The following is a 25,439-nucleotide window of genomic DNA, read 5'->3' on the forward strand; positions in this document are numbered from 1 at the left end:
CAGAGTTGAAGGACTTCGTGGTTTGTTACAATGTTATCAGAAACACCTCCTGTTTTAATTTAGTAATATACAATTCGAGACCGTCTTAAAAATTAAGATACATTTCAGAAAGAGGTTTATATAACTCTATTATAATTTTAGGTTTTGGAAGATTTTTTTTTAAAGAGGAAACACAGTCTCTAGATTTGCTAGTGTACACCTGTCACCCCCAGTGACAAGGAGCACAGCTAGGAGGAGGATCACAGTCTAGGCATAAAGTGAGACCTTACTTTGAAAATGACCAAGGCAAAAGGGACAGAATGCATAAATCAAGTGGTAGAGCTCCTGCCTAGCAATCAAGGCCTTGAGTTAAATCCCCAGTACCACAAGAAAGAGAAAAGAGAGAGAACTTGGGGCTCCATAGGCATAAAAGTGACATAAATCCATGCCAGGGGAGTTCCAGAAAGAAAGGAGGATGAGAAAACTTTTCTCAAGATGAGCAGGAAGATGTGGCTGCCAAAAGCAACATGAAAGCCAAATGTTGGTGACTCACACCTCTAACCCTAGCTACTCCGGAGGTTGAAATCTGAGGTTTGCTGGTTCAAAGCCAGCCCAGGCAGGAAAGCCTGTGAGACTTATATCCAATTAGCCACCAAAAATCTAGAAGTGGAGCTGTGGCCCAAGTGGTAGAGCACCATCCTTGAGCAAAAAAAGCTAAGCAACTGCACCTAAGCCCTGAGCTCAAGCAGCCCCAGTACCAGCTCAACAAATAAAAAAATAAATAAACTGCCACTGAATTTGTCCCCAGACAGAGGGAATTTTTATTGTTTGAAAGAGGTAAGTTACATTGGTGTTTTCTAGCTACACTTTATCCTCCTCCTCTTCATAATGAGTTCATAGGTGCTTCTAGATGTTTTTGCCAGGTTTTCCTCACACTTGGTAGCAACTGGCTTTCTTCTTTCCCCCCAGAGCATCGAGATGAGGCTGAAGGTCTCTCTGCATGAAGACCTGGGGGCGGCACTCATGGACGGCGTGGTGCTCTGCCACCTGGTCAATCACCTCCGCCCGCGCTCTGTGGCCAGCATCCATGTCCCCTCCCCAGCAGTTGTAAGTAAAGGCACACAAAGGAAATCCCCTGTGACTTAAAGCAGGGTGCTTTGGGATATTGTGGTTGTTTAAAGGAATCATTGGATCAGTAGGATTTGGCTCAAATCTTTTCTGTTGGGCTCCAGAAAAATCTGGAAAAATGGAAAAAAAAAAAAAAGAAGGGGTCAAGGAAAGCAACTTTGTCACTAGAAAGAGAGAGTGTTTTTAAATTAATAGGCAAATGGTCCTCCTCCACTTCCCTCCCTTTTTCTCCCCTTCTGTTCTCTTTTCTTCTCCTCCTGACAAGGCCTCACCAGCTATTCCTGGCTAGCCTCAAACTCATGAGGTAGACCAGGCTGGTCTTGACTTTATGATCCTCCTGCCTCAGCCTCCCAAGTTGTTGAGATCACAGGCACATAACCACTGTGCCTGCCTGGAATTTCTTTCTTTCTTTTTCTTTCAGTCATCTTTGAGTGTTTTAAGATAGCCCTGTAATGATGTGCACTCTGGAAAAATATCCTGAATAATCTGCTAAGTCAAGTGATTAGTCAGCCGGTCATGAGTTCAACAACTGCCTCATCACATTGTGTCTGGGGACAACTAGAAAGCGTGAGGAAAGTGAGGTGTCTCCATCAGTGTCCCTGAGTTCTGCAGGGAAACAACCCCTGACCAGGAAATACTTGCATGGCTTTTGCTTTTTGTGCCAGTACTTGAACTCAGGGCTTGGGCACTATCTCTTAGGTTTTTTTTTTTGTTGGCACTCTACCACTTGGGCCATGGCTCCACTTCAGGCTTTTGGCAGCTAATTGAGGTAAGAATCTCACTGACTTTCCTACTTGAGCTGACTTCAAACCATGGTTCTCCGATCTCAGCCTCCGCAGTAGCTAGGACTGCAGGCATGAACCATCAGCACCTGGCTTGTCCTTTATTTTTAATGTTTAGAGATATTTATTGGTTGTATTTGTAGGAATCAAATTTAGGGCCTCTGTGCTAAGTGAGTGCTCTATTCCTGTGCTTCACCCGAAGCCCTGAAGCCAGGAAATCCCGAGTGTGGTGTGAGCCAGGAGAGAGCTACAGAGAGAGCTCCATGGCTATTCGGCTGGCATATTGGATAAGCTTGTGTTTTGAAGCTTGTTTAGGATGTCCACAGTAAAGAAAGAATGTCTGTGCACAGCCTTTGTTTTGTATTAAGGGAAGCAGAAAAGCTTAGGGGCTAAGAATGTCTGCACTGAGTTAAAATTCCTGATCTACTTTGAAAAGCAGTAAGACTTTGGGCAACTTGATTTGCTCTTCTTGTGAGGATGAGATGAGGTATGACATAGCATGTGCATGAAAAGGTGAACCATTGCTGTCATGTTTATGCATAGCACATTCTTCCAATTTGGAGCCTCTAATCTCCAGGCACAATTTTATAAGATGTTGTGAAGTCCATTAGTGCACTGGGTGAAAACTTGTGTGAAGCCCTTTTGCCTCTCCTCCTCTTCCTCGTCTCCTCTTCCAGGAAGCCCTCATCGTGCTAGTATGTTCTCTACTTCAATTTTCCTCAGCACCAGAAAAAATAGCTGGTGACTGTTTCAACTCTCACATTTCTTTTGGGCGGGGGGAAGTGGGGGGGTTGAGTCGGCCGTGGGCCTTGAACTCAGGGCCTGGACTCTGTCCCTGAACCTCTTTATGCTCAAGGCTAGCACTCTACCAGTTGAGCCACAGCTCCACTTCTGGTTTTTGAGTGGTTAATTGGAGATAAGACTTTTCTGCCCGGGCTGTCTTCAAACTCCTGATCCTGAGATCTCAGCTTCCTGAGTAGCTAGGATTACAGATGTGAACCACCAGTGCCTGGAAACTCTTCCTTTTTTTTAATCTGTAATATTGAATTTTTTTTAAATTTCAGGTTTAGCTCTTTTGTGGTCTCAGAAACATTGGGAGAGAAAAGACTAGTTTGGCTTCTTTTTCAAATCTGTCCCTTAGAGCTTTGGGGTAGGACAGTAAATTGTGCCTGTTATCTAATGTGGAACTTCCCAGCATCTTTTACAGGTGAGGTCCAAATTGTCACAAAGTTGTTTGAGCTATTTGTCAAATACCCACTTAGTTATTTTTCCTAAATTATGTTAGAGACAATGTGTATCCCACATTCAACCCAGAGTGTATTACTCCACTCTTAAGCCAGGAACTTCTTAGCTGTGTATATTTTATTTGTTTTCTGCAAAGAAAGTGCTGTATTCTTTAGAAAATACTTATTTTTTTTCTTTAAAGTGGATATAAAATTTTTTAAAGTAGAAATAGAGAAATGCAGAAGATAAATAAGTCATTACTTATTATATCACTAAAGACAATTGCTGTTAATCTCTTTTTACTACTAACATTTTCCATACATGTTTCCTTTAGTGAGCTTCTCATATTTATTTGGTAGTATTGAAATTTCATTAGAAAAGCCTAAATATTCCTCATCTCATTAAAATTCTTTCTAAAAATGCTTTTTAAAACTATCATATTGCCAGACGCTGGTAGCTCACACCTGTAATCCTAACTACTTGGGGGGCTACCCTTCAAAGCCAGCCCAGGCCAGAAAGTCCATGAGACTCTTATCTCCAATGAACCACCAGAAAACCGTAGCTCTAGTGGTAGAGTGTTAGCCTTGAGTTGAAGAGCTCAGGGACAGCACCTAGGCCCAGAAAAAAATAATCCTATTATAGCCAGTGCTATTGTAGTTTCTTTTTTCTTTTTTGTACTGATACTGGGACTTGAACTCAGGGTGTAGGCACTGTCTCAGCTTTTTTGTTCAAGGGTGGTACTCTCCCACTTGGGCCAGAGCTTTACTTCTGGACTTTACGTGTGTGTGTGTGTGTGTGTGTGTGTGTGTGTGTGTGTGTGTGTGTGTGTGTTTAATTATTGATAAGAGCCCCACAGACTTTCTTGCCTGGTCTGGCTTTCAACAGTTATCCTCAGATTGTAGCCTCTTGAGTAGCTAGGATTACAGGAATAAGCCAGTGGCATCTGGCTTGTTGGTTTCTAAGTAAATGACCACTTATACCAGTCAGCCTCTCACCACTGTTAGCAGGCCCAGCCCTGCTGCGGTATGAATTTGCTCTCCACGAGGCTCCCTACCTGCTCTGCACGTCTCAGCCCACAGCCCTGTTATACTGCTCATTCCCAGGTCCCCTCTGCTTCATTGTTTACAGGACACAATCCATCCCTCTTCCTTTAGGACAGCTTTCCTTGTGTATTCCTTTCCTTGTCACAACACCACAGCCATGAGAGAAGTCCTGGATCATGCAATGGCTTCCTCTAACTGTTTATATGTCCAGTTCACTAAAGCTAAGTGACCGTGAGGTTTGTCTTTTGGATTCCACTGTCATGTTTTCACAAGTGTAATGTCACACACATAGTAAACAATAAATATGGCTGGCTCTCTACCATCAGCCTCCTTTCCTATCTGGATGGCTGACACCAGTATTAATTCCATTTTTTCATTCACAAAACGAATATTGGCCTTTTTTTTAATCCCAAGTGGAAGGAAGACTTGATAGACAAAATTCATGTCATTATCCCCTGCCACGAGACTGTACCTTTAGAAAAATGCATGTTGGAAGTCTGAGAATTTGAGAAGCAAAATATTGGTCCCTTGATGGGTATAATTAGTGTGATTTTTGCTTCTCTGAGGCAAAACCTTTAACCTCTGTCTTTGTTACAAGTACTTTTCTACCTGAGGCTAGATAACAGTGCTTAGCATAGACTTTCCTTCTTCCAGGTATGAGGAATCACCTTTGTGTAGGTTGGAATGCACTTTCTATTGACTTCTTCTGGGGTGACCTAAGTAATTTGAATGGTATGGGGTACTATCAAAGTTTTAGAAGAGATCCACTAAACCATAAGGAGTAAATGGAGAAAGGTAATTTGGCCCAAAGGGTCAGAGGTAATTGTAGGGATTCCATGGGAAGACACGCTTCTTCCTGCCCTGCCTCGCCTAGAACCTCCCCTCTGTTATCCCCAGGTCCCCTCCTCAGGTCTGCTCTCCCTGTCTGCCTGAGCCTGAAGCCACCCTGCCCTGAGATGGACAGCAGTAGGCAAAGCCACCTAAGCTGCTGCTTAGTACATCTTTATGTGGCCCATGTTGAGGGACATGATGTGTTCTGGAGGCAGGATGGACAGGATCATCACCTCCCAGCGAAGTTGTTCCATAGGACATGGGAGGCAGGCCTTTGCTGCTGTTTAAAATAACTACAAGACAGATTTACACTTTAATGATGATCTGTTTGTGTCCTTAATTTCCTTCTGTCACTTATAAGCAGGATGAGAACAGCCTGAATAATACACAAACAAACAAACAAAAAAGCCAAAGTAAGAGTGCAAGGCCTTGAGTCCAAGTCCTAGCACTGACACATAAAAAAAAAACCACACCACAAAATAAAAGAAGAGGAAGGGAGATGAGGGATATGGGGAAAAGACCAGAGGGAAGGGACAAAAGGGAGAATGGGAAGAAGGAAGGAGGTTAAGGAAGGAAGGAAGAAAATGACTTCTGTACAAAATTATTATGTGCTGCTTGTTTTCCTAAGGAAATCAATAGCGCAATCTCAAAATTCATTAAGAAAGTTTGAAATTTACCATGTTAGAATGAGAATATAAATCAAGTATACCTGTTATCTGTTCTTCACCTTCAAGGTCATCTGAAAAGAAAGTCACTCAGTTATTAGAAGCTTTGGGTTAAGTCCTATTTTTATTACTATTTATTTTGCGGCAGCTTTCTGATTAAATCTATATTTGTGTGACTTCTATGTTACTTAATCTGGTAGATTTAATGTATTTGTTTTGGAAAGATGTCTGTTGTGTATTTTTTCGTGAATTAAAGCAAGTTACACAACAGCATGATTTCATAAAAGGTGTACGTGTGCCTGCATGCATGTATATACATGCCTTCACTTGTGTGCAGAAAAACTTGGATGTACACATAGGTATACATATATTACACATATATAGGTACTCAAACATATGTACACACCGTGTCTAGAAGAATATAAACCACAATGCTAAGGGTCTCAAAATAATCCTATCATTCTTGTTTTAATACATTATTTCTCTGTGTTTGCATTTGTAGCCCAAACTTAGCATGGCCAAATGCAGAAGGAATGTGGAAAATTTCTTGGAAGCATGCCGAAAACTAGGAGTACCAGAGGTAACATCAAACTTAATTCAATTAACCATATTTTAATTAAAAATAAGCCTTTTACTCTGTATTTGAATTGTTGAATACAGGTAAATCTTTGTGTCTCTTATTTAGTCTTTCTTTCTCAAGGAATCATTTTGGATACGTTGTATAAAGTTTTCATTTAAGTTGCTCTAGTGCAGTGAAATTAAAATGGTTTACTGCAGGTTCGATTCTGAGGCTTTCTCTCTTTAGGGAAAGTAATTTCTTTAAGGTTTCCAAATCAGTGTGAAATTCACAATAGCCAAAATATGGAAGCAACCCAGATGCCCCACTACAGATGAATGGATCCAAAAAATATGGTACCTGTACACAATGGAATACTTCATAGCAATTAGAAATGATAAAATATTGGTATTAGCAGGGAAATGGTCAGAGCTTGAACAAATAATGTTGAGTGAGACAAGCCTAGAACACAGAGAACAAAGGCGCATGGTCTCCTTGATATATGATGGGGGGGGGGAGGGGGCGGGGGATGCGCGGGGAACAGTAGAGACCAGGTCTGCAAAATAACAAACTTCTTTTCAAATGGTATTTCCACATGTTTGGGTCAGTGACTTTACGTTATGTATCTAAAACCAAACAACTACTAAACAAACATAAAAATTTCTAGGATAGATCTATCAGTGGATCACAATAGCTCAACAGCATTGTACACGTGATTATATAAGATGAGGATAAGCGAAAAGAACTCCAAGAGAAGGACACAGGAGGATTCTGTTGTCATTACGTTTAATGTTCTAGGTGAATTTTCTTTGGTGTACCCTATGTGGTTACTGTATATGATTTTGGTACACTGGATATTGTATATATGCTTACCTGAACTAGGGAAGGGAAAGAAAAATGAGGGTGTAACAAATATGACAAGAAATCTACTCAACTACCTTATTATGTAACTGTACCCCCTTTGCACATCACCTTGTCAATAAAATTTAATTTTTAAAAAAGCCAGGGACAGTGCTCAGGCCTTGAGTCCAAGCGTCAGGACTGGCAAAAAATATCATTAAAAAAATGAGGCGGGAGATGAAGGGGAGAATGAGGGAGGAGGTAATAAGTTGGATAAGAAATGTACTCACTGCCTTACATATGAAACTGTAACTCCTCTGTACATCACTTTAAAAGTAATGAAATGGAAAAAAAAATCAGTGTGAAATTCCAAACTTGAAAGAGAATCAATCAGTAGCTTCTTGTAAGAACAGAAACTGCTGAGGTTCCAGTGAGCCTGGATGAGGGAGCCCTGGGAGGATTGGCGACAGACAGGAGCTGATTGCTTCCAGCAGCTCAAGCAGCGGCCCATGGCTGCCTACTAATTGTTGATGTTCATTCCCAGTAGCTGCATTTTGAATATGTGAATCAAACTAACCAATGTCGAAAGTGTTGTACTTATTGTTATTAATGCCAGTAACAATAATGATTCTTCTGCATTGCTTTACAAATGATTAACTATTTATATTTACTGTTTCCGTAGGCTCATTTGGCAATTCTCCGTAATCAGCCTAACTATACAATGTTACTTCTTCCTATGCCCAGATGTTTGATTATCAACCTATTAAGAGACTTTGTGGGGAATCTAAAATAGTTTCATAGGGTAACACAAGCCAGTCCACTCAGAATTTGGGGGTAGTAGCCATTTACACTGAAAAGTTTCTCATTTGTGGAAAACAGAAATAAATATAATGGGACTGGGAATATGGCCTAGTGGCAAGAGAGCTTGCCTCCTATACATGAAGCCCTGGGTTCGATTCCCCAGCACCACATATATAGAAAATGGCCAGAACTGGCGCTGTGGCTCAAGTGGCAGAGTGCTAGCCTTGAGCAAAAAGAAGCCAGGGACAGTGCTCAGGCCCTGAGGCCAAGGCCCAGGACTGGCAAAAAAAAAAAAAAAAAAAGAAAGAAAGAAATACAAATTCTATTAGGATTTCTATCTTTCTGTTTTTAACTTATGCTTTTATTGTCTTTAAGTAGTTGTACAAAAGAGTTACTATTCAACAAATGAGTACAATGCATCATAAGTACAATGCATCTTGACAACGCCACCCTTTCCATCATTCCCCCATCCCTCCGTACCCAACCCTTCTCATCAATTTGCTTAATTTCATAGGCTGTGCATTGGATGGTGTTACTGTATTCGTTCCTCCCCTTTCATTCATGTGTCCCCCTTTCCTTGACCTCACTCACACACACCTGGATAAAGCAGCTTTTAAACTCTATCACGAAAATCTGTTTGAGTATCATTTGAAATTACATTGTTTTGAACTGATCAAGGCCTTTTTTCCTCTACGTTCCTATATGTCCCTTTCTTCCCTCTTTTTTCCATATTTCTTTCTTCACTTTCCTGGCTCTCTTTTTAGCAAAGAAGTCTGGGTATTCAGAATAGTGGCCATATTCTAGTTGTGAGGTTTTTTTTTTTTTTAATTTTAGGGGAAGAGGTGCTTTATTAAATCAGTATCAATAAAAAGGAATTTACAAATTTTGAAAAAAATCTAATCTTATAAAACAGACTAAATATCTTTGTGTGCAATTCTTCTTTCAACACTATTTGTCTGTATGTTTGTATCATAGGTGTACATTTTACTATTGCATACACATTCTTGACTTGAAATACTTGTTAAAATAGCACACTTTCCCTAATAATTTGATTCTATTGGAGGTGGGGAGTGGTTAAGATTCCCACGTGTGAGTGACCAAGTTTCAGATGGTAGATTATTTGGTCTGTGCTACAGAGTTATGACCTACCACCCTGGTGTTTTTCAGCTTCTCACTGGTTTTTAGTTACAGTGGTACAAAATGAGAATGCCTTTATCCATTTACAGTGAGTAAGGATTGTAACTCCAATTTTCTCTTAAAGTAGGGAAAAGGAAATCAAATTGCTATAGAAATGCAGGGCAGGATTTATTATAAATTCTTTCCCTAGCATAAGCTGCTTAGCATCAGTAATAGCTCCTAACTCTGAAGAAGGTTGAAATAGAAAACCTGAATGACCTGTCTTGCCAATGTCCCAATGGACTATGCTTAGTAAGAAGTATATTTCTGAAGTTCCTTTTAAGGTTTTAGGTGCTTTTTAAGTCCACGGGGGGCATGCGATTATGTACTTACATATACAACCTACTGATGGATAATTCAGTAGCATTCTACTTGTGGCGAGAGTTACTTTGAGACCATTCCTACTAGAAAATAAAAAAATGTTTGAGCAGCTAGACACCAGTAACTGATGCCTGTAATCACAGTTACTTTGTTGCTGAGATCTAAGGATCAAGGTTTAAAGCCAGTCCAGGCATACCATGAGATGTTGAACTCCAATTAACCACCCCAAATCCAAAGGTGGAGCTGTGGCTCAAGTGGTAGAATGCTAGCCTCCAGCCACCTCCCTACCCTGCACACACAATATGAATTCCTTGGAATATTAATATGAGGAAGGACTACTCCAGTGGAAACCCAGCAATTCCCAATTGGCAGGTAGTTGGCCAAGTTTCCATCCAGGAATGGGTTACCACTCCAAGAATGGGTCATCATGTTGTGGAGACAGATGAGCTCTTCCCTTTTAGATAAACATGCTTCTTTCACTTCTTAATGAGGTGATGGTTGAATGTCTATGTAGCTTAATGGGACTGATGACTCATCGTAGAAAGATATCATAAGAAATCACAGGAGTTATTACAGAAGTTTCCTATCTATAGACATTTTAATAAAATAGTACTGGGACAGAGTTTTCTCAAGCCACCTAGATTCAAACCCCAGTACTGCCAACAACACATATGAAAAGAGCTGGGTGTTAGTGGCTCATGCCTGCAATCCTAGCTACTCAGGAGGCTAAGATTTGAGGGGGCTGGGGATATAGCCTAGTGGCAAGAGTGCCTGCCTCAGATACACGAGGCCCTAGGTTCGATTCCCCAGCACCACATATACAGAAAACGGCCAGAAGCGGCGCTGTGGCTCAAGTGGCGGAGTGCTAGCCTTGAGCGGGAAGAAGCCAGGGACGGTGCTTGGGCCCTGAGTCCAAGGCCCAGGACTGGCCAAAAAAAAAAAAAAAAAAGATTTGAAGATCCCAATTTTAAGCTAGCCAAGGTAGAAAAGTCCATGAAACTCTTGCATCCAGGCAATCAGCAAACAGATGGAAGTAGAACTGTGGCTGAAATGGTAGAATGCTAGCCTTGTGCATGAAAGCAAAGAGATAGCAATCAGGTGCTGTGTTCAAGCCCCAATAGCAGTGCACACATGCACACACGCAAGCTTGTACACGCATACACACACAAATACCATTGCTTTTTTCCCACTTATTTCCCTGTAATCAACATGGTTCATACTCTGTAAGGTGTAAGCTTTTTCTTTCTTTTCCTTCCACATTTAATTTCATATACATAAGCCACTCAAACTTTGAAGTCTGCATTGTATGTAAAATAGCCTTTGTTAGAGGAATCATCTCAAACTGCACATCTAGGTAAGCAGTTCATGTACTTATATTAGGAGCATATGAACAGATACAGAAGCCAAAGAGATCTAACTCAATAGTTGCATGTAAAGTCCTAAAAAGGAATGGGAGCAATTTTAAAATTGTTTCAATGATTATATTTGTATATGGTTTATTGTATTTCCTTTAGAAGTCTTTCATGAGCACACTCAATAGAGATTTTCCCCAAGGCTGGTGATCTTTCATGAAACATTTATGTGTGATTCAGCAGCTGGAACCACAGAACTGGTCTGTGGTTAGTTGAATATCCAGGAAATGTGTCCACACAGGACATGGTAGGTTAGCCCCTAAATATACTGAATAAGCAGTGGAGGGAAGTGGGCAAGACTGTCTTGCCTGGAATGTTGAGCTCACTATTTACAGTAGAGGGGAGCCATGGTCCTGGACTGGCCTTTCCATCCACATGGCTTCTTATGGGGGCATGTTTAGTGTTGTAGACAGTGTGAGGACCGTCCACATACCTTTTGGAGGCTGGTGCTGGTGTGGTGACATTATGCAACTGTCTTTGACCTCTGTGTGGGCCCCAACTTGGTCTCCAGGAATGTATGGGTGGCTCCTAGATACTTCAGGACAGAGTCTTTTTATCATCCAACAGGCTGAGCCTGGGTTCGTGAAGCCATTTATAGACATCTGAGCTTCCTTTGCCATTTCTGTGTCCCTTTGGCCCTTCCTGGCCTCTGACTTGCGCAGAACAGATTCAATCCACCTGAGCTTAGGGAAGTTCAATGATTCTCAATATTCTCCCAGGGTGAGAGAAACCTATGATTTATGAAACTTCAAAAGTATTAGAAGGTGGGCACTTGTGGCTCACATTTCTAATCCTATCTACTCAGGAGGCTGAGATCTGAGGATTACAGTTTAAAGCCAGCCTCGGCCAAAAAGCCCATGAGACTCTCTATCTCCAATTGATCATCGAAAAGCTGGAAGTAAGTGAGCTCAGGGGGAAAAAAGCTCAGGGACAGTGCCCAGGCCCTGAGTTCAAACCCCGGGAACAGTGGCATGCTCATGAGTGCTCATGCATACACGTGTATACACGTACAATTAGATACAGGAAAGCTGGATGCTGCCGGTAGCTCATGCTATAATCCTGGCTACTCAGAAAGCTAAACTCTAGGGCAGTTCAAAGCCAGCCTCAGCAGAAAAATAATGTGAGACTCTTACAGATTTTTTTTCCCCACAGAGCTGAGGCCGAAATCCAGGGCCTTGCACTTGCCAGACAAGTGTTCTTCCACTAAGCAAAAACAAAAAACAAAAACAAAAACCTGGGGGTGGGGGGGAGGGGAGATGTGGCACAAGCGAAAGAGTACCACCCTTGACTAAAAAAGTTAAAGTAGAGCACAAGACCCAGTACTGGCACCTGGCATGGGTGTGTGCACACGTACACTCGCACGCATGCACGCACACACACACTTCTGAAAGTAGGAGAAAATATTAATTTGGTTTACCAGGGAATCTTTCCTACCCAATTTCAAGTAAGTAGCTTTGGTCTCAGAGCTCTGTAGGAATAAGACCCTTTATTTGACAGTCTTGCTGTTTAGTGGGGAGCACTAGCTGCCTCTCCCCTCTTCTGTTATTGTTTCCAGGGAGACTTTCTACTTGAAAGTACCAGTTCTGAGTTTCCTAGATTGTGCCTGTTGTGAGGATTTAGGAAATTACACGTATTTAACTTGGGGAATCAGGACTTTTGTTATTGAAAAGACACTCTAAGTTAAAGCTCCTGTTTTGTTTTATTTTCATCTTGGGGAGAAATGAGTTTCTTATCCTCTTCAAGCTTATGCCTCCTTTTGCTCCAAATTGATGACTTTAGTATCACCTTTTTTCAGGGTTAAGGGGTGAGATTGTTGTTACAATGTTTATTTTAATTTTACATTTATATTGTTTAATTCGAAGGTTGAATAATCAGAGATGCAGGCTGGCAAGCTTAATATTACAAAGTTTGCATATTTATAATTCATTAAAAAGAGCCCATCTCTAGCGTGTAAAATCTGCCATCTTGTATGCATTTACTATTTGAGTGAGGATTTTTCCTGGTGCCTGCCCCTGGTTATCGCTGGTCACTGGTCTGATGGCTTTCTGTGTGCTTGGTTGAGAATAAATTTCAGAAGCAGCATCTACAAAAACAGATTTAAAATTATATTTGTAAATAAGTTAGCTTACCTGTATTAGAGCTACTCTTCAAGTTCATAACACTAGTACTTCATGGTTATATACTTGGAGAAGACTGGGAATCTGCCTCCTCCTTTCTCATCTTTCTTATCAGAAATTGGGGCTTTAAAATGTTCAAAGTGACTGACCATCAATTTAACTGTGCTATGATATTTTGATATTAAAAATTTTAAGCATATTTACTTTTTAAATTAGGATTATATTTTAAAATAAACAAATGGAAATTATATTTCAATGAATATGTTCCAGATTTCTTTTGCCTAGATAGAGCTCTTAGAAGTTAAGACTGTATGACACTCAGAGCATCCATAAAAACAAGACCCATTGCCGGTATGTCCACATTTTCTGTGTGTGTCCATCTTACTTGGGGAAACTGAAGCAGTGCTTAGTAGTAATCCCAGTCATATATTTATGTTCACTCTTAACCATGTGATCTTCACAGACTGATTTGGTTCTCCATGATCAATATTAGCATTTGATTTGCCCCTGAGTGAATTAACTGGGTTTTCCAAATGGATTCGATAGCGGCAAAGGCTCTATAAAGACGTGGTGAAATTCTTCTTTAAATTTTATGCCTTTTTTTTTGTATTGTCTGATTTTCATTTTCAGACTGGAATGAAGTCAAAACTCTAAGTCCCTCTCCCTTTCATTAAGGGGGAATTGCAGAAAGCACACAAGTCCGAAAGCCTCAGGCTCCCTTTGGGATTTCAGCCACATGTACGCCATGGTCCCCTTGCCAAGGCTGGAGCTGACGGCCTGGGCCTTGGGCTGAAGCAGTCACGGCAGCCCACTCCACACATTAATGATCATGCTTCAGACGCTTGCCTATCTGCTGGCTTAGAGTCACTCGTTTTTCTTGAGAGGTCCTCAATTAGTTTAAAACACATGGCTGTGACTCTAGGGCCTATCAGAGTTTAATTGCATCCAGCTTTTCTGCCTTGGTGGAATGGTTATGTGGACAACAAGAATAATTGGTGATTGAGCTTCTAGGGGAGCATAAGCTTGAGTGTACCCCATGTCTGAATATGCACCCTGAAAATGGCAGTGATGGGCTGACTGATGCTAGCTAGGCCTTTGATGGCACTGCTGGAATGGGGACCAGACATGTTCCATGGGGTTCTGATTAATGTTTCAAAATACTCAGTGGAGATGGAATGGTTTCTTTTAATATGGAAATATGATTTTGGTAAAAATTACATTGCAGTTTCCATGTAAGCCTTCTTTCTATCTTACATCTGTTTTCCTTAGGTCAAATACAACACTGCAATTTTAAAATACACTGTGCAGCCTGGCACTGGTGGCTCACACCTGTAGTTGTAGCTACTCAGGAGGCTGAGATCTGAGTATCTTGAGGCTTGCAGCCAATCAGAGCAGACAAACCCAAGAGTCTTTTACCTGAAATTAAGTAACAAGAATTCAGAACTGGATCTGTGACTCAAGTCATAGAATGCCAGCCTTGAGCTAAGCCTGAGTTCCAGCCTAGTACTGGCGCGCGCGCGCACACACACACACACACACACACACACACACACACACACAACTGGTTTGCCAGTGAAATGCAATCTCTGTAGTCATTTTAATTCTTGGGAGAACTCTTAACAATGGAATTGGCTTGATACCTCCAGAACCTCTGAGAAAACATGCAAGATGGGGATGATATGTTATACTTAAAAAACCTTTTGTTAACAGGGATCTGAATGGTGGTAGATTTACTCAATTCACCCGCTTACCTGAGAGCTTGGGGCTCACTTCAGAAGAAGCTGCAGGACAAACTTCTTCAGAATCATTCTTCACTTACTCTGATTTGTATCTGCTTTGCAGAAATGTGAAAAGGTGCTCACTTGAAATGGCCTTGCTGAGTGTGGACATAAGGGTGCATTCTTGGGAGAGAGCACAAATGTTTGCAGTCCTTATTTAATTTGAAAGTAAAACCCCAAATTGTCTTTCTTACTCCACACTTCCATTATTATCATCGCTAGTTTTAAGCGCCACAGTTTAAAGCTGTGGTCCAGCAAATCAGTGAGTAAGAAAACCACTGACCTCCTGGCGGCAGTGGACTATGAGGCCAACTCAGAAGCTAAGCAGCCAGCTTTTGCTTTCAGTTAAATAGGTGTTTGGCCTGACTGTCAAGGGTAAAACATGGAGGCTCAGATCCTGTACCAGTCCTGGGTAGTGCTGAAGGAATTTAATGACCCTATACTGAGTTGTCCTTTTACTCTTAACTACATCCAGAAGCTTTTGTTGTACTTTCATTTAATGTATAGTTTCAAAAATATGAAATATAATATACTTTCTGACACACATAAGGAATATCATTCTCCAGAGTTTATCAATGGTCCTCAAATCAACATAAATTATACATATGCAAATTAACTTGAGGAGCAAAATCATCAGTTTGTATATACCTAAGGAAATACATGAATTAAGAGAGTAGTAAGGCTGGTTGGGCTGCTGCAGCTGTGGAATCCCAGCACTTGGGAGGCTGAGGCAGGGAGGATTTTCAGTATGAGGCCTAGCCTACATGAACAAAACCCTGTTTGGAAATAAATAAATGAAATAAAGGATTAAATCTTAGAATTTTTTAAAATGTTTTTCCTTTTTGCAATGTTAAGTCCTAAACATCCCAAGTGCAAAGTTATTTTTACGTCCTCAGTGAGCATTTGAATATTTTAGACTGTTTGAAGGCGAGAAGGATGTGTAAAACTAGAACGTTCTGTCCTTCCCTATGCTATGTGGGTGGAGGACTTCTCTGTTCTGTTCTCAGAAAGCACATTGGTGTCCTGTTTATCTTTTGTTAATCAATTGAAAATCTTGGATGGTGGGAAGGGGTTTAACTGGTTGAAATACAGGGTTACTTCCACCACTTGCACGAAAGCTAATTGTGTGCTGCTTTCCAGCTGTCCTTGGGTGTATATTTAATCGTCTTCACTCTCTTTCTGTTCTAATGGCTGCCCTCGGAATAGGCTGACCTCTGCTCTCCGTATGACATCCTGCGGTCGGATTTTCATCACATTCGAAAGACTGTTGACACTCTGCTGGCCCTCGGGGAGAAACCCCCACAACCAACTTCTGCCCTCCGCTCTCCAGACCTAATAGCCTTCTGTCTTATCCACATTCTCTTTGTAGTGCTGGTCTATATGGCTTACCGCTGGAATGTTCTGTCTGTCTAAGGCCTGCATGCGCATCCCCACGCTCTGCTCTGGCTCCCTGCCCCATCACAGGCTCCTCCCTTCCAGCCTTGGCTTTGCAGACTTTATCCCTCTCCTCTTGAGTAATCTCTGAACTATGAAGTGGAAAGCTTAGAAATCACACGTTTTTCCCAGAAGCACAAACTTGGGTAGTAGGTGCTTTCCCATTCAGCCATTTCTTGCACTTACTGAAAAAATAATGACAGCAAAGTGTGTCCATACTCAAGGCCCCTCATCCACAGGGTGTAGCCCGCTGCCTGCTTCCTCTTCTCCCATGAGCATCTGTTGCCCTGGATGAAGGCTCCAGGACAGGCACCAGATGGACTTGATGTTTGAAAGTGTCCCCAATTTACCTCCAGTTCTATTTCAGGACTGGTCAGTGGAGCTGTAGAGGAGTCAGGAGACAGGAAGCTGATATTTTTATCTAGATTCATCTTTAGTAATACCATCAAAGCGAAATGTATGATCTGGAAAATGACTGCTTGGTGGGCCAGTTATATTCCTTCCAGTTTCCTGCAAAGGGAACTGTGAAGGGCAGGAGAGGGGGCTGGCTACCAACTTCCACCCTCTGCCTGGGCAAGAGAGCTCTGGGGAAGGAAGCACCTTCCTGGTAGAGCGCCACCTGGAGGATGTGCAGAAACCTACCAATTTCCATGTTTTTTTATGTGCTCTATGTTTGCTCTGAGGCTCTCAGAAAAGCATTTTCCAGAAGGGATTTCTATTTTTGAATTCTGTAATGAATCATGTTTGCTTTTTTATTTTATCACATTACATAGTAACTGCAGGTCCAGAATGTGATACAATTGACTGTATTCATTTTCAAATAAAGCCATGAGTCATGGAACATTCTTGGTCCTGGGGCTTGGGTCATTATAACAGCAGGAGACAGTAATAAGATTGCTCTTATTTTAGAAGAATGTAGTTTCCGTAATTACTTGAAATCTCTACTTACTTTTGATTTTCAAGATAACTAGCAAACTGCTGTATTCTTTGTCACTTTAAAGGATTATATACCAACTCTCTCTGCTTTTGGAGCAATGTGATGAGCTTGTAATGAAAATTATAAAACTTGCTAGTCTTACATAAGCCAGACATTCCTGAATTGTGAGATGCCTTTCTCTCTTATGAGAAAGCCTGATTCAAAGTCAAGCCAGTCTTCTCTGTGCTTCATTTTGTGTCCTGTTTGCCAAGTGCTGCTTCCTTGGTTGGGGAGATGATGGAGTCCCTTTCCTTGAGATAAATGTCTGGTTTACAAAGACGTAAACACTCCTCAGAGCTACTAAGAAGATAATGTTATTTTTCTGAACATTTTCATGAATCTGTGGAAAATGAGTTTATGAAAACCCCACATAGTTAAGAGAATATATTTATAAAGATTCCTTGGTGCTAAGTCGGGTCAGATTTTTTTTTTTTAATAAGAAGCAGTCTTTAAGTGAAAAGATGTTGAGTTATCAAAGCATTTTCCTTCTGACTTTGTTGGTTGGTGGAATACAGGGTATGTGGACGTTGTCTAACCTCAGTTCTGTCTATATAACCCACTGATGTACCGAATTGCCCGTGGTGCTACCTTGTACTCTTTAATCTGTAACAATAAAATTCCTTTGTACAATATCTGATGAGCACCATAATTACTTAATAAACATTTTGGGTGATTCTTCCAAGTTCTTATTGGCCCATTGATACATTATTCATGTATTTTCCAGTTAGCTATCAGTGTTTTCATTCATTCTGTTTATTTCTGTCATGCATAGAGCTCTTTTCTTTCTTTCTTGTTTTATTTTGTACTGGTTCCTGGGGCTTGAACTCAGGGCCTGGGCACCATTTCTGAGCTTTTTTGTTCAAGGCTAGCATGCAACAAATTAAACCACAGCTCTACTTCTGATCGCCACTTTTTAAAAAAAATGATCAGCACTGTTTTTTTCTCCTGTATGGGAAGAAAACAGGAGAGAGGAGAAAGTTCACTTGGTTGCCACTTGAAAGAACACACTATTTTGTTGATATGAAACGTGGGTGGGAAGAATCAGATAAGATTGTGAGTATTGAATTGACATAATTCTCTGGCTGTGTGTTTGTTTTATTCTTATTATTCCAGGAAGATTCTGTGGATGTACTTTTAAGTTTTTGTCCTTACTTTTTGAGCCCTAAACATGTTGCCATTCTTGGGATATATCGGTAACTATTATTTTATTAAGTAGTATAGTAACTAGTATGTTTAAAAGAAATAGCCATTGATTTAAAGTTTCTTTTTGAAATCACCATTTATGTTCCCTTTGCCCCACTTCCTCCAGCTGGTGGCAGTTCTTTACTCCTGTCAGGATTTCCAACATCTGTGTGGACTAATTTGTAATCATTCCTTTTATTTATGGACATCTGGCTCAGGTGTACTTCGTTTTTCCTTCTTGGAAAAGAAAAAACTCTGGCAAACTTCCAAATAAGACAATTGAGTAATGTTTCTTGCCAAACAAAGACACTTGGTATCCCAGTATGGTTTGTTTTGAAAATACTGAATTTACTGATGGCTTGGATTATCTCTAAAATCCACACCTTCCTCACAGAGACAGAAGAATCAATAGTGTTTCATTTAGGAAGAATACAAGGGCAATACATGAAAATTCCAGGAGCCTGATAGCGAGAATGTTGTTATAGATTAGACTTTATTTGGCACTAAGGATTGGGAACCCAAGGCTTCGCATATATCCAGCTCATGCTCCATGAGTTCCGTGTGCACACTGAGCTATGCCTCATCCCCTGGAGAATATTTTAATATGGTTTCATTCCAAGAGACTTGATCTGGAAAGTTAGGCTTCAAATTTCTAAATTAATTGTCAGTAAACTAGTTTACTGACTGTAGAATGTGTGCTTTCCTCTTAAGATTATCTGGATCTAGTCCCCTGGCTTGTTAGAATACATGTATTCATTCTTGTGCATGTATTCATTGTTCAAATGCTGGCCGAGCACTCTGTACAAGGCCTTGTGAGAGGCCCTGGGGATAAGAAGAGTCACCCATGGTCCAGTCCTTAAGAAAGCCTTCAGTATATACCAGGGCTCAGTGAGTTTTGTTGTTTTTATTTTGCTTTATTTTTTTGTTGTTGTTTTTAAAGACCAGATAACAAGTCTATTCAGGCCCTGTTGACGCCATCACCATTATTCTGCTTGTCTTGGGACCGTGAATTCAGCCATAGAACATACATAAATGAATGGATATGCTTGTCAGTCAGTAAAGACTTTATTGACAGAATTAGGCAATGAGCTAGATTAGGCCAAAGGTCATAATTTGTCAACCACTGGTCTAGTGGATCCGTAGAAAATAAAGAAAACTTCAGTAAGAAGGACCTAGGATGGATCCGGCACTGGATTGTGTGCAACACATGGAAAGAGGAATGTGACCTTAACAGGCCATGCTCGGCCATGCAGCCTGCCTGAGACAATGATGCTTCACTAGGATTAGAAGATATGAAGAAGTAACCAGCGAAGGAGGAAGGGAGGGCAGGGAAGGCATTCTCATGTGTGAGGAGCCAAGTGTTCTAGGGAGAGAAAGCACTAGAGGAGTGGGAAACCATTTTGTTTCTGCCAATGGCCATTTGGATATCATCATTTGAGGCTCATACAAAATGATCAATACAGACAAACAGACAAGAAGCATGCATATCGGTCTTATCACGTACCAAATGATTTCAAGGATCTTAAATGGCCTAAGGCCCAAATGTTCCCCATCCCTACATACCCAGTCGCCTGGCTGGAAATGAAAGAATCAAGGGAGAGGTGAGGAGAAATTCTCTCCAACTGTAAGAATCGCCATGGTTTACACCGTTAAGGAATATCACTCAGTGACAGAGCTGGAACTGGAAGCCCTCCTACATGAAAATAACACACCGTTTTAAGACTTAAATAACTTAGCTCTAGAACTTTACATTTATTAAAAAGACTGGACCAAAGGAATTGTGCTGGGCTGAGTGAATGAAGTCACAAAACGAAGACCTAGAAGCATGTGATTATAGATAGAGGACAGCCAGCAATGAGGGCAATTGAGCCTGCTCCCCAGAGCTTTCTCTGCCAGGATGAGATGGCTGCCTCTCCCTAGGAAGAGGAGCCAAAGAGCTCAGTGGTAGAACTGACTCAGACTTTGCTGACAGAATGTGCTCTGGTCCCATGAGATGGCTCTGTTGATAGGACTTACCAGCAGAAAATTCCCAGAGCTGAGGCCCCTCCCCTTGTATCTCCATCTCAGACTTTCAGGTCAGGCACTTCCCAGTTGTGTCATTTTAGCAAAGTTCTTCAAACTCTGCCTCTCAAGTTTCTCATGTGTAACATAGAGATCTTAATGTCTACCTTCAGGATACTTGTTAAGAAATAACCAAGCCATATCTGTAGCCTTGGTTCCAGACGTATAGGAAGTGCCCTAGGAATCTCTCACAGTCACCATTTACTCTTTATTGCTGGCTTGCCTTTTCTACCCGTAACTGTGGTGGATCCAAGGAGGGATGGATGAGACATGAGCAAGCTGAATTGGTTGCACCAATGGAGAGGTAATACAAAGTGTTAGTTAGTCCTGCTAAGGGTTCAGCCATGCTAATTTTATGTAGCACACTCCTGGAAGATTCTACTCTGCTTGTCAACAACAAAAGCATCCCGTGACTAAGCTAGGCATCAGCTGGCATGTTCTCCCCAGAACCTTTAGGATCTTGTTAGTACAGTTGGCCTTCATGTAAAGTCAGTGCATGTATCACTTCTCTTTTACGTCTGTTCTGTACCAGTCTTCTGGAAGGGCCCCTCGCCTGCTGGGTCCTATGAAGGCCCTCTGTGTCCTTCCTTGGCCAGCTATATATCCACAGCAATTCCAGCACCATCCCAACTTCAGAGCTCCCCTTGGGGCCATGCGGTGGGAAGGTTCCAGAGGCAAGCAGGATTCTTGTGGCTGAAAAGAGCCTCCGGCCACTCCTCAGTGCCCCCCATTGTACGTTTCTATAAGACTTCCCTTGTTTCTCTTCCATTCAGCTCTAGCGCTATGTGCTCCTGTCTCCATCCTAGTCCCACGGTGGTACAACCAGGACTGCCATGTTTTAAATGCAAGGTTTTAGTTTCATCTGCTGGTCTGGTTAGTGACCTCCACTCCCACCTCTGTATTCTAGGGCCACCTCTGGGTGCCTTTGTGGGGTCTGAATGTAAAGAGTAAGGCTGGAAGAATGAAAGGTGGGGGGGGGGGTGGACTTTTTTCATGTTTTCTGCTTTACAGGTCATCCCAGATATGTGAAGGTTAAATTGAGGATTTGTCAACCTGAGGATGATGATGTAAAAGCAATACACAACCATTCTCTTTCCCTTTCAGTGATGGTCTTCTACAAATTACATGAGACAGTCAACACTTTAGATGAGACGGGCTTTGTGTTCATTCATTTTGCTCCGTTGTAGGCTAATGTAAGTGTTCTGGGCATGTTTGAGGTAGTGGGTTGGGCTCAGCTTTGATGCTTGGTAGATTTTCAACTTCAGGGAAGTATGAGGATGTAACTCCACCCCAAATGCTGGGGCACATCTGGACTCCGTATGACTAGCCATAGAGATAGAACATGTTGGGCTCTAAATGTGTTCTAAGAGTACAGAGATGGGGGTGGTGAAAGATGCTGGCTGGAAAAACTTGGGCCTGAGAGAGGGTGATCTAACTTAATCTGTGAAGTGTGTGACTAGGCTTTTGATAGGAGACCGAGGCCTTAATACATCCCCTACTCTGTGTCTGGAACCCCAGCTCTTCCCTTCTATGATTCTCTCCCACCCTCTTACAGTTCTGCAGAACCAGTACTAATAATTGGTGACACTGGCCAGGTCCTGGAGGAGCCAGGCCGCTCCCCAGGGGAATCTGTCAGCAGAGGCTGAGCTGTGGACTGTGACCCTGGAATTCATGCACACTTGGATTAGACATAAGAAAAACAGAGCTTGAGACCCAAAATGCCTTGTTCATTCATTGTCTTATACTAACCCCTCATTTAAAAATTCACATTTTTTGTGTCATACTTCATTGGTCTCAGTATTTTTCTTACTTATTTGTTGAGTCATATGAAGCCCTTTTTAATTGGATACAAATACTTGTGCAGTTTGTTCACTGCATCATTCTTTTTCAACAAAGAAACTTTAATAGTTTGGACAAGCAATTTTTTAAAAATATTTTCTTTGGTAAGTTTTTAATTTCTTTCTTACCTTAGAAACTCCTACTCCACCCATTTGTCAGAGAAAATTTAAAATATTCACTTTCGTTGAGTAGCATTTTTTTTGCATTTGAATTTGAACTTATTTTGAAGTTTTTAGTATATGAGATGAAGTGAAGATGTAGCTGCCCTCCAAATAATAGCCGACACCCAAAGCTTACTTATAGTGATTGTTTCCAAGCTAGGTACCGGGGAACCATAAGAAAGAAAGGACATGGCCCCGTCCCTATGGCAAACAAATGACACCTTCTAAGCCCGTGACAGGTGGGGGAAGGAAAGGGCAGGCATTGACACCTGACTGCGGATGACCTTCACTGTGTCCTAAGAAGGAGTCACCATTCCTCCTGAGAGGACCTGTTGGCTCACAACTCAGAACCAACCTCCATCCTTTGTTTGGTTAGCATGTAGCCACTCCATTAGTGAGTACAATAAACTTACATGCTCTCCTAACGTACTGCTGGGCCTGCCATTTGGCTTAATGGAAACCATTGACTCCACTGGCTAGGCTTGATGCAGATACCACTTACACTCTCCTTGAAGACAGTGCAGTGAGCCTTCAAGAGGAAGGAATTCCTGTCATGTGATGATCTGTTGTGTTAAGTAAAAGTATCCAGGTGCAGAAAGACAGATACCACATGATCCCACTTGGATCTAAAAATAGTGATCACTTAGAAGTTGCAAATAGCATGGTGGTGACTAAGAACTGGGCGCAGGATCTGAGAAGATGGTGGTGAAAGGATAAAAACTATCACCAGTTAAGTAGGATAATTAGGTTCAGGAAGTCCAGTGAACATCATGGTGACTCTAGTGAATAACAATGTATACTTGAAGTTGCTGAGCTGGAGCTGGAGTTCAGGGGAAGAGCATTCACCTAGCACACACAAAGTGCTGGATTGGATCCCCAGCTCCACACAAAAAGTAAATAAAAGTTGCTAAGAGAGGTCAGGCACCACTGGCTCTGTAATCTTAGCTACTCAGGAGCTTGAGAACTGAGGATCATGGTTTGAAGCCAGCCTAGGCAGAAAAGTCTGTGAAACTTATTGCCAGTTAACCACAAAAAGCCAAAAAATGGAGCTCTGGCTCAAGTGGTAGAGCACTAGTCTTGAGCACAAGCTCAAGGACAGTACCTTGGCCCATAGTTGCTAGGAGAGTAGGTTGTAAGTGTTGTCACTGGGGAAAAAATGTGTTTGTTGTAATGGATATTTAATTACCCATTAAAAGTAAGAAATAAAAATAAAGTAGAGGGACACCACTGGGAAGTGGATCACCCACAACCACCATTCACCAAGGAAACAGACCTGCCAGGAGAGTCCCTTACAGATGGCATCAAAACAGAACCAAACGCCAGCCATATAAAATTCCTTCATCTTGGTTATTGTATAAGTCACTGTGTGGAACACTGAAGATTTTAAGTACAAATGACTTGCGTTGATTATTCTCCCTGACTTATATGTACTGGACTTTTCCCCGAGAGCAAAAATGCAACCTGTGGCAGTAGTGAAACATTTGTGTCTTTGACAGTTTTATGAAAGAGCCTGAGAAGAGAGACTATGGAGAAGGGTGGTTAACACTACTTAGGGGTAAACCCGTTCATAAACCTTCATGAAAGGATGCTAGATGCCCAGCGTGGCTGCATGGCGGAGATCACAGGACATAAAACAACAAAATCAGAGCTTATGGTCAGAATAACAGTGTGGTCTGTGCACATGATCACTTGAGTTCCTTCTAGATGTCAGAGAGGCTTCTAGATGCTGTATTAATTTTAGAAGAACAGAAGCTATTTCCATTCCTGACATGTATTTTCAGTGGACTCTGTAGCTCTAATGTAGTGTAAGACTTTCCTCCATATTTAGATGTGTTGCAAGTTTCAGGGTAGTAAGCAACCTTTCTGGAACTTTACCCCATTTGTTGTTTTTCCCTACAAACACAAAGCCTTTGACAAGACTTGCCCCAAAAGGGAAGGAACACAGGGCAGGGTGCTCACAGAGGCCTGTGGCAGCCCTGACAGTGCGCCAGTCCCATCGGTGATGGAGCCAGGGGTTTACTGTCAAATCGGTTCATCTAAACATTGATGTTTTGTTCTTTTGCTTTTAGGAAAAACTATGTCTGCCCCATCACATCCTGGAAGAGAAAGGCCTGGTCAAAGTGGGCATCACCGTCCACGCATTACTGGATGTCACCACTGTCACCAAGGCTCTGTTCACATGAGACCAACCTTCTCCTCTGAGTCCACTCAGACTCTTCCTCCATCAGGGATCCTAGACTCCGCCCCTGGTATCCGTTGCTCCCTCCCCTCCTCTCCACCTGTCACTTCCCAAAGCTAGTTGCTTCCACAAGGTTTTCAGCCAAAGGGAGGATTGTTTTCCTCCCCCTTTTAGAGCGGACCTTGGCCTCCAAGGATAAGACTTGACAGGTATTCATCTTGAAGCCAGAGGGGGGGAAGCTGGTGGATAACTAAGTTAGCACATCATTGCCTTTTTCAACTTCCTACATCCCTTCCACACTCACCAACTGCCATTACCAAAACAATGCCAAGCACAACTGTTGCGCAGCAAGATGCATCTGTTTTCTGGGAGCCAAACTTGTTATAGATTTAGAAGAGGGAGGGGGGAGGGAGGAGGAGACACAATCAGGTTTTTATTCACCACCAAAATTTTCAAGATGTTTCTTGAGACCATTGCCTTTTGAAAAGCTATTTTCGACATACAAAATATTTATATAAATATTATTTATTAGTGAGTTATTCATCCTTTGGATGCAAATTGTAAATTAGGAAACTATTTTATTACTGCTTTTTTGTGGTTAAACACTTTATTTTAATATTATAAATATTGAGTTATTTTCTATCTTCTTTGGTGTGCAGTAGTTCTAGCTGTAATCACGTTCCCTGGTGTCTGTAATTCAGAGAAGAAAAAGCAAAACAAGAGAAAACAAAAAACAGGTGCTTCTGTTACAAAGAACTGTTTTCTGGGGAGGCATTCTTTATACTTTGGTTTGTGGAACATTGGTCTTATTTCTATTTTTGCATTCCATGCAGTTGCCTACATTCCAACAGCCTTGTTGTCCCCCCATGTAATGAACTGACTGAAATCAAGAGAGCACCCCAAAGTTATTTGTAAATAGCTGTGATGGAAAAAAAAAGACATATTAAACTTGAA

At 41.6% G+C, this 25,439-nt stretch overlaps 1 protein-coding gene across 2 annotated transcripts in view; it reads left to right on the forward strand.

The window, feature by feature from the left end:
• Lrch1 (leucine rich repeats and calponin homology domain containing 1) overlaps positions 1 to 25,196 on the forward strand; it is a 165,266-nt gene extending 140,070 nt beyond the window's left edge. Inside the window, exons 17-19 of one of the 2 annotated variants that reach the window (XM_048341362.1) lie at positions 949 to 1,086; positions 6,155 to 6,232; positions 24,376 to 25,196. In XM_048341362.1, the coding sequence (XP_048197319.1) occupies positions 949 to 1,086; positions 6,155 to 6,232; positions 24,376 to 24,489 (330 nt within the window). In that variant the 3' untranslated portion in view covers positions 24,490 to 25,196. Of the gene's footprint in view, positions 1 to 948; positions 1,087 to 6,154; positions 6,233 to 15,859; positions 16,067 to 24,375 lie in introns of those variants that run through there. The other variant, XM_048341364.1, reaches the window with a different exon arrangement.
• The last annotated feature ends 243 nt before the right edge of the window (positions 25,197 to 25,439 follow it).

The sequence above is a fragment of the Perognathus longimembris genome, chromosome 3, assembly GCF_023159225.1.
Source record: "Perognathus longimembris pacificus isolate PPM17 chromosome 3, ASM2315922v1, whole genome shotgun sequence".
Lineage (NCBI taxonomy): Eukaryota > Metazoa > Chordata > Mammalia > Rodentia > Heteromyidae > Perognathus > Perognathus longimembris.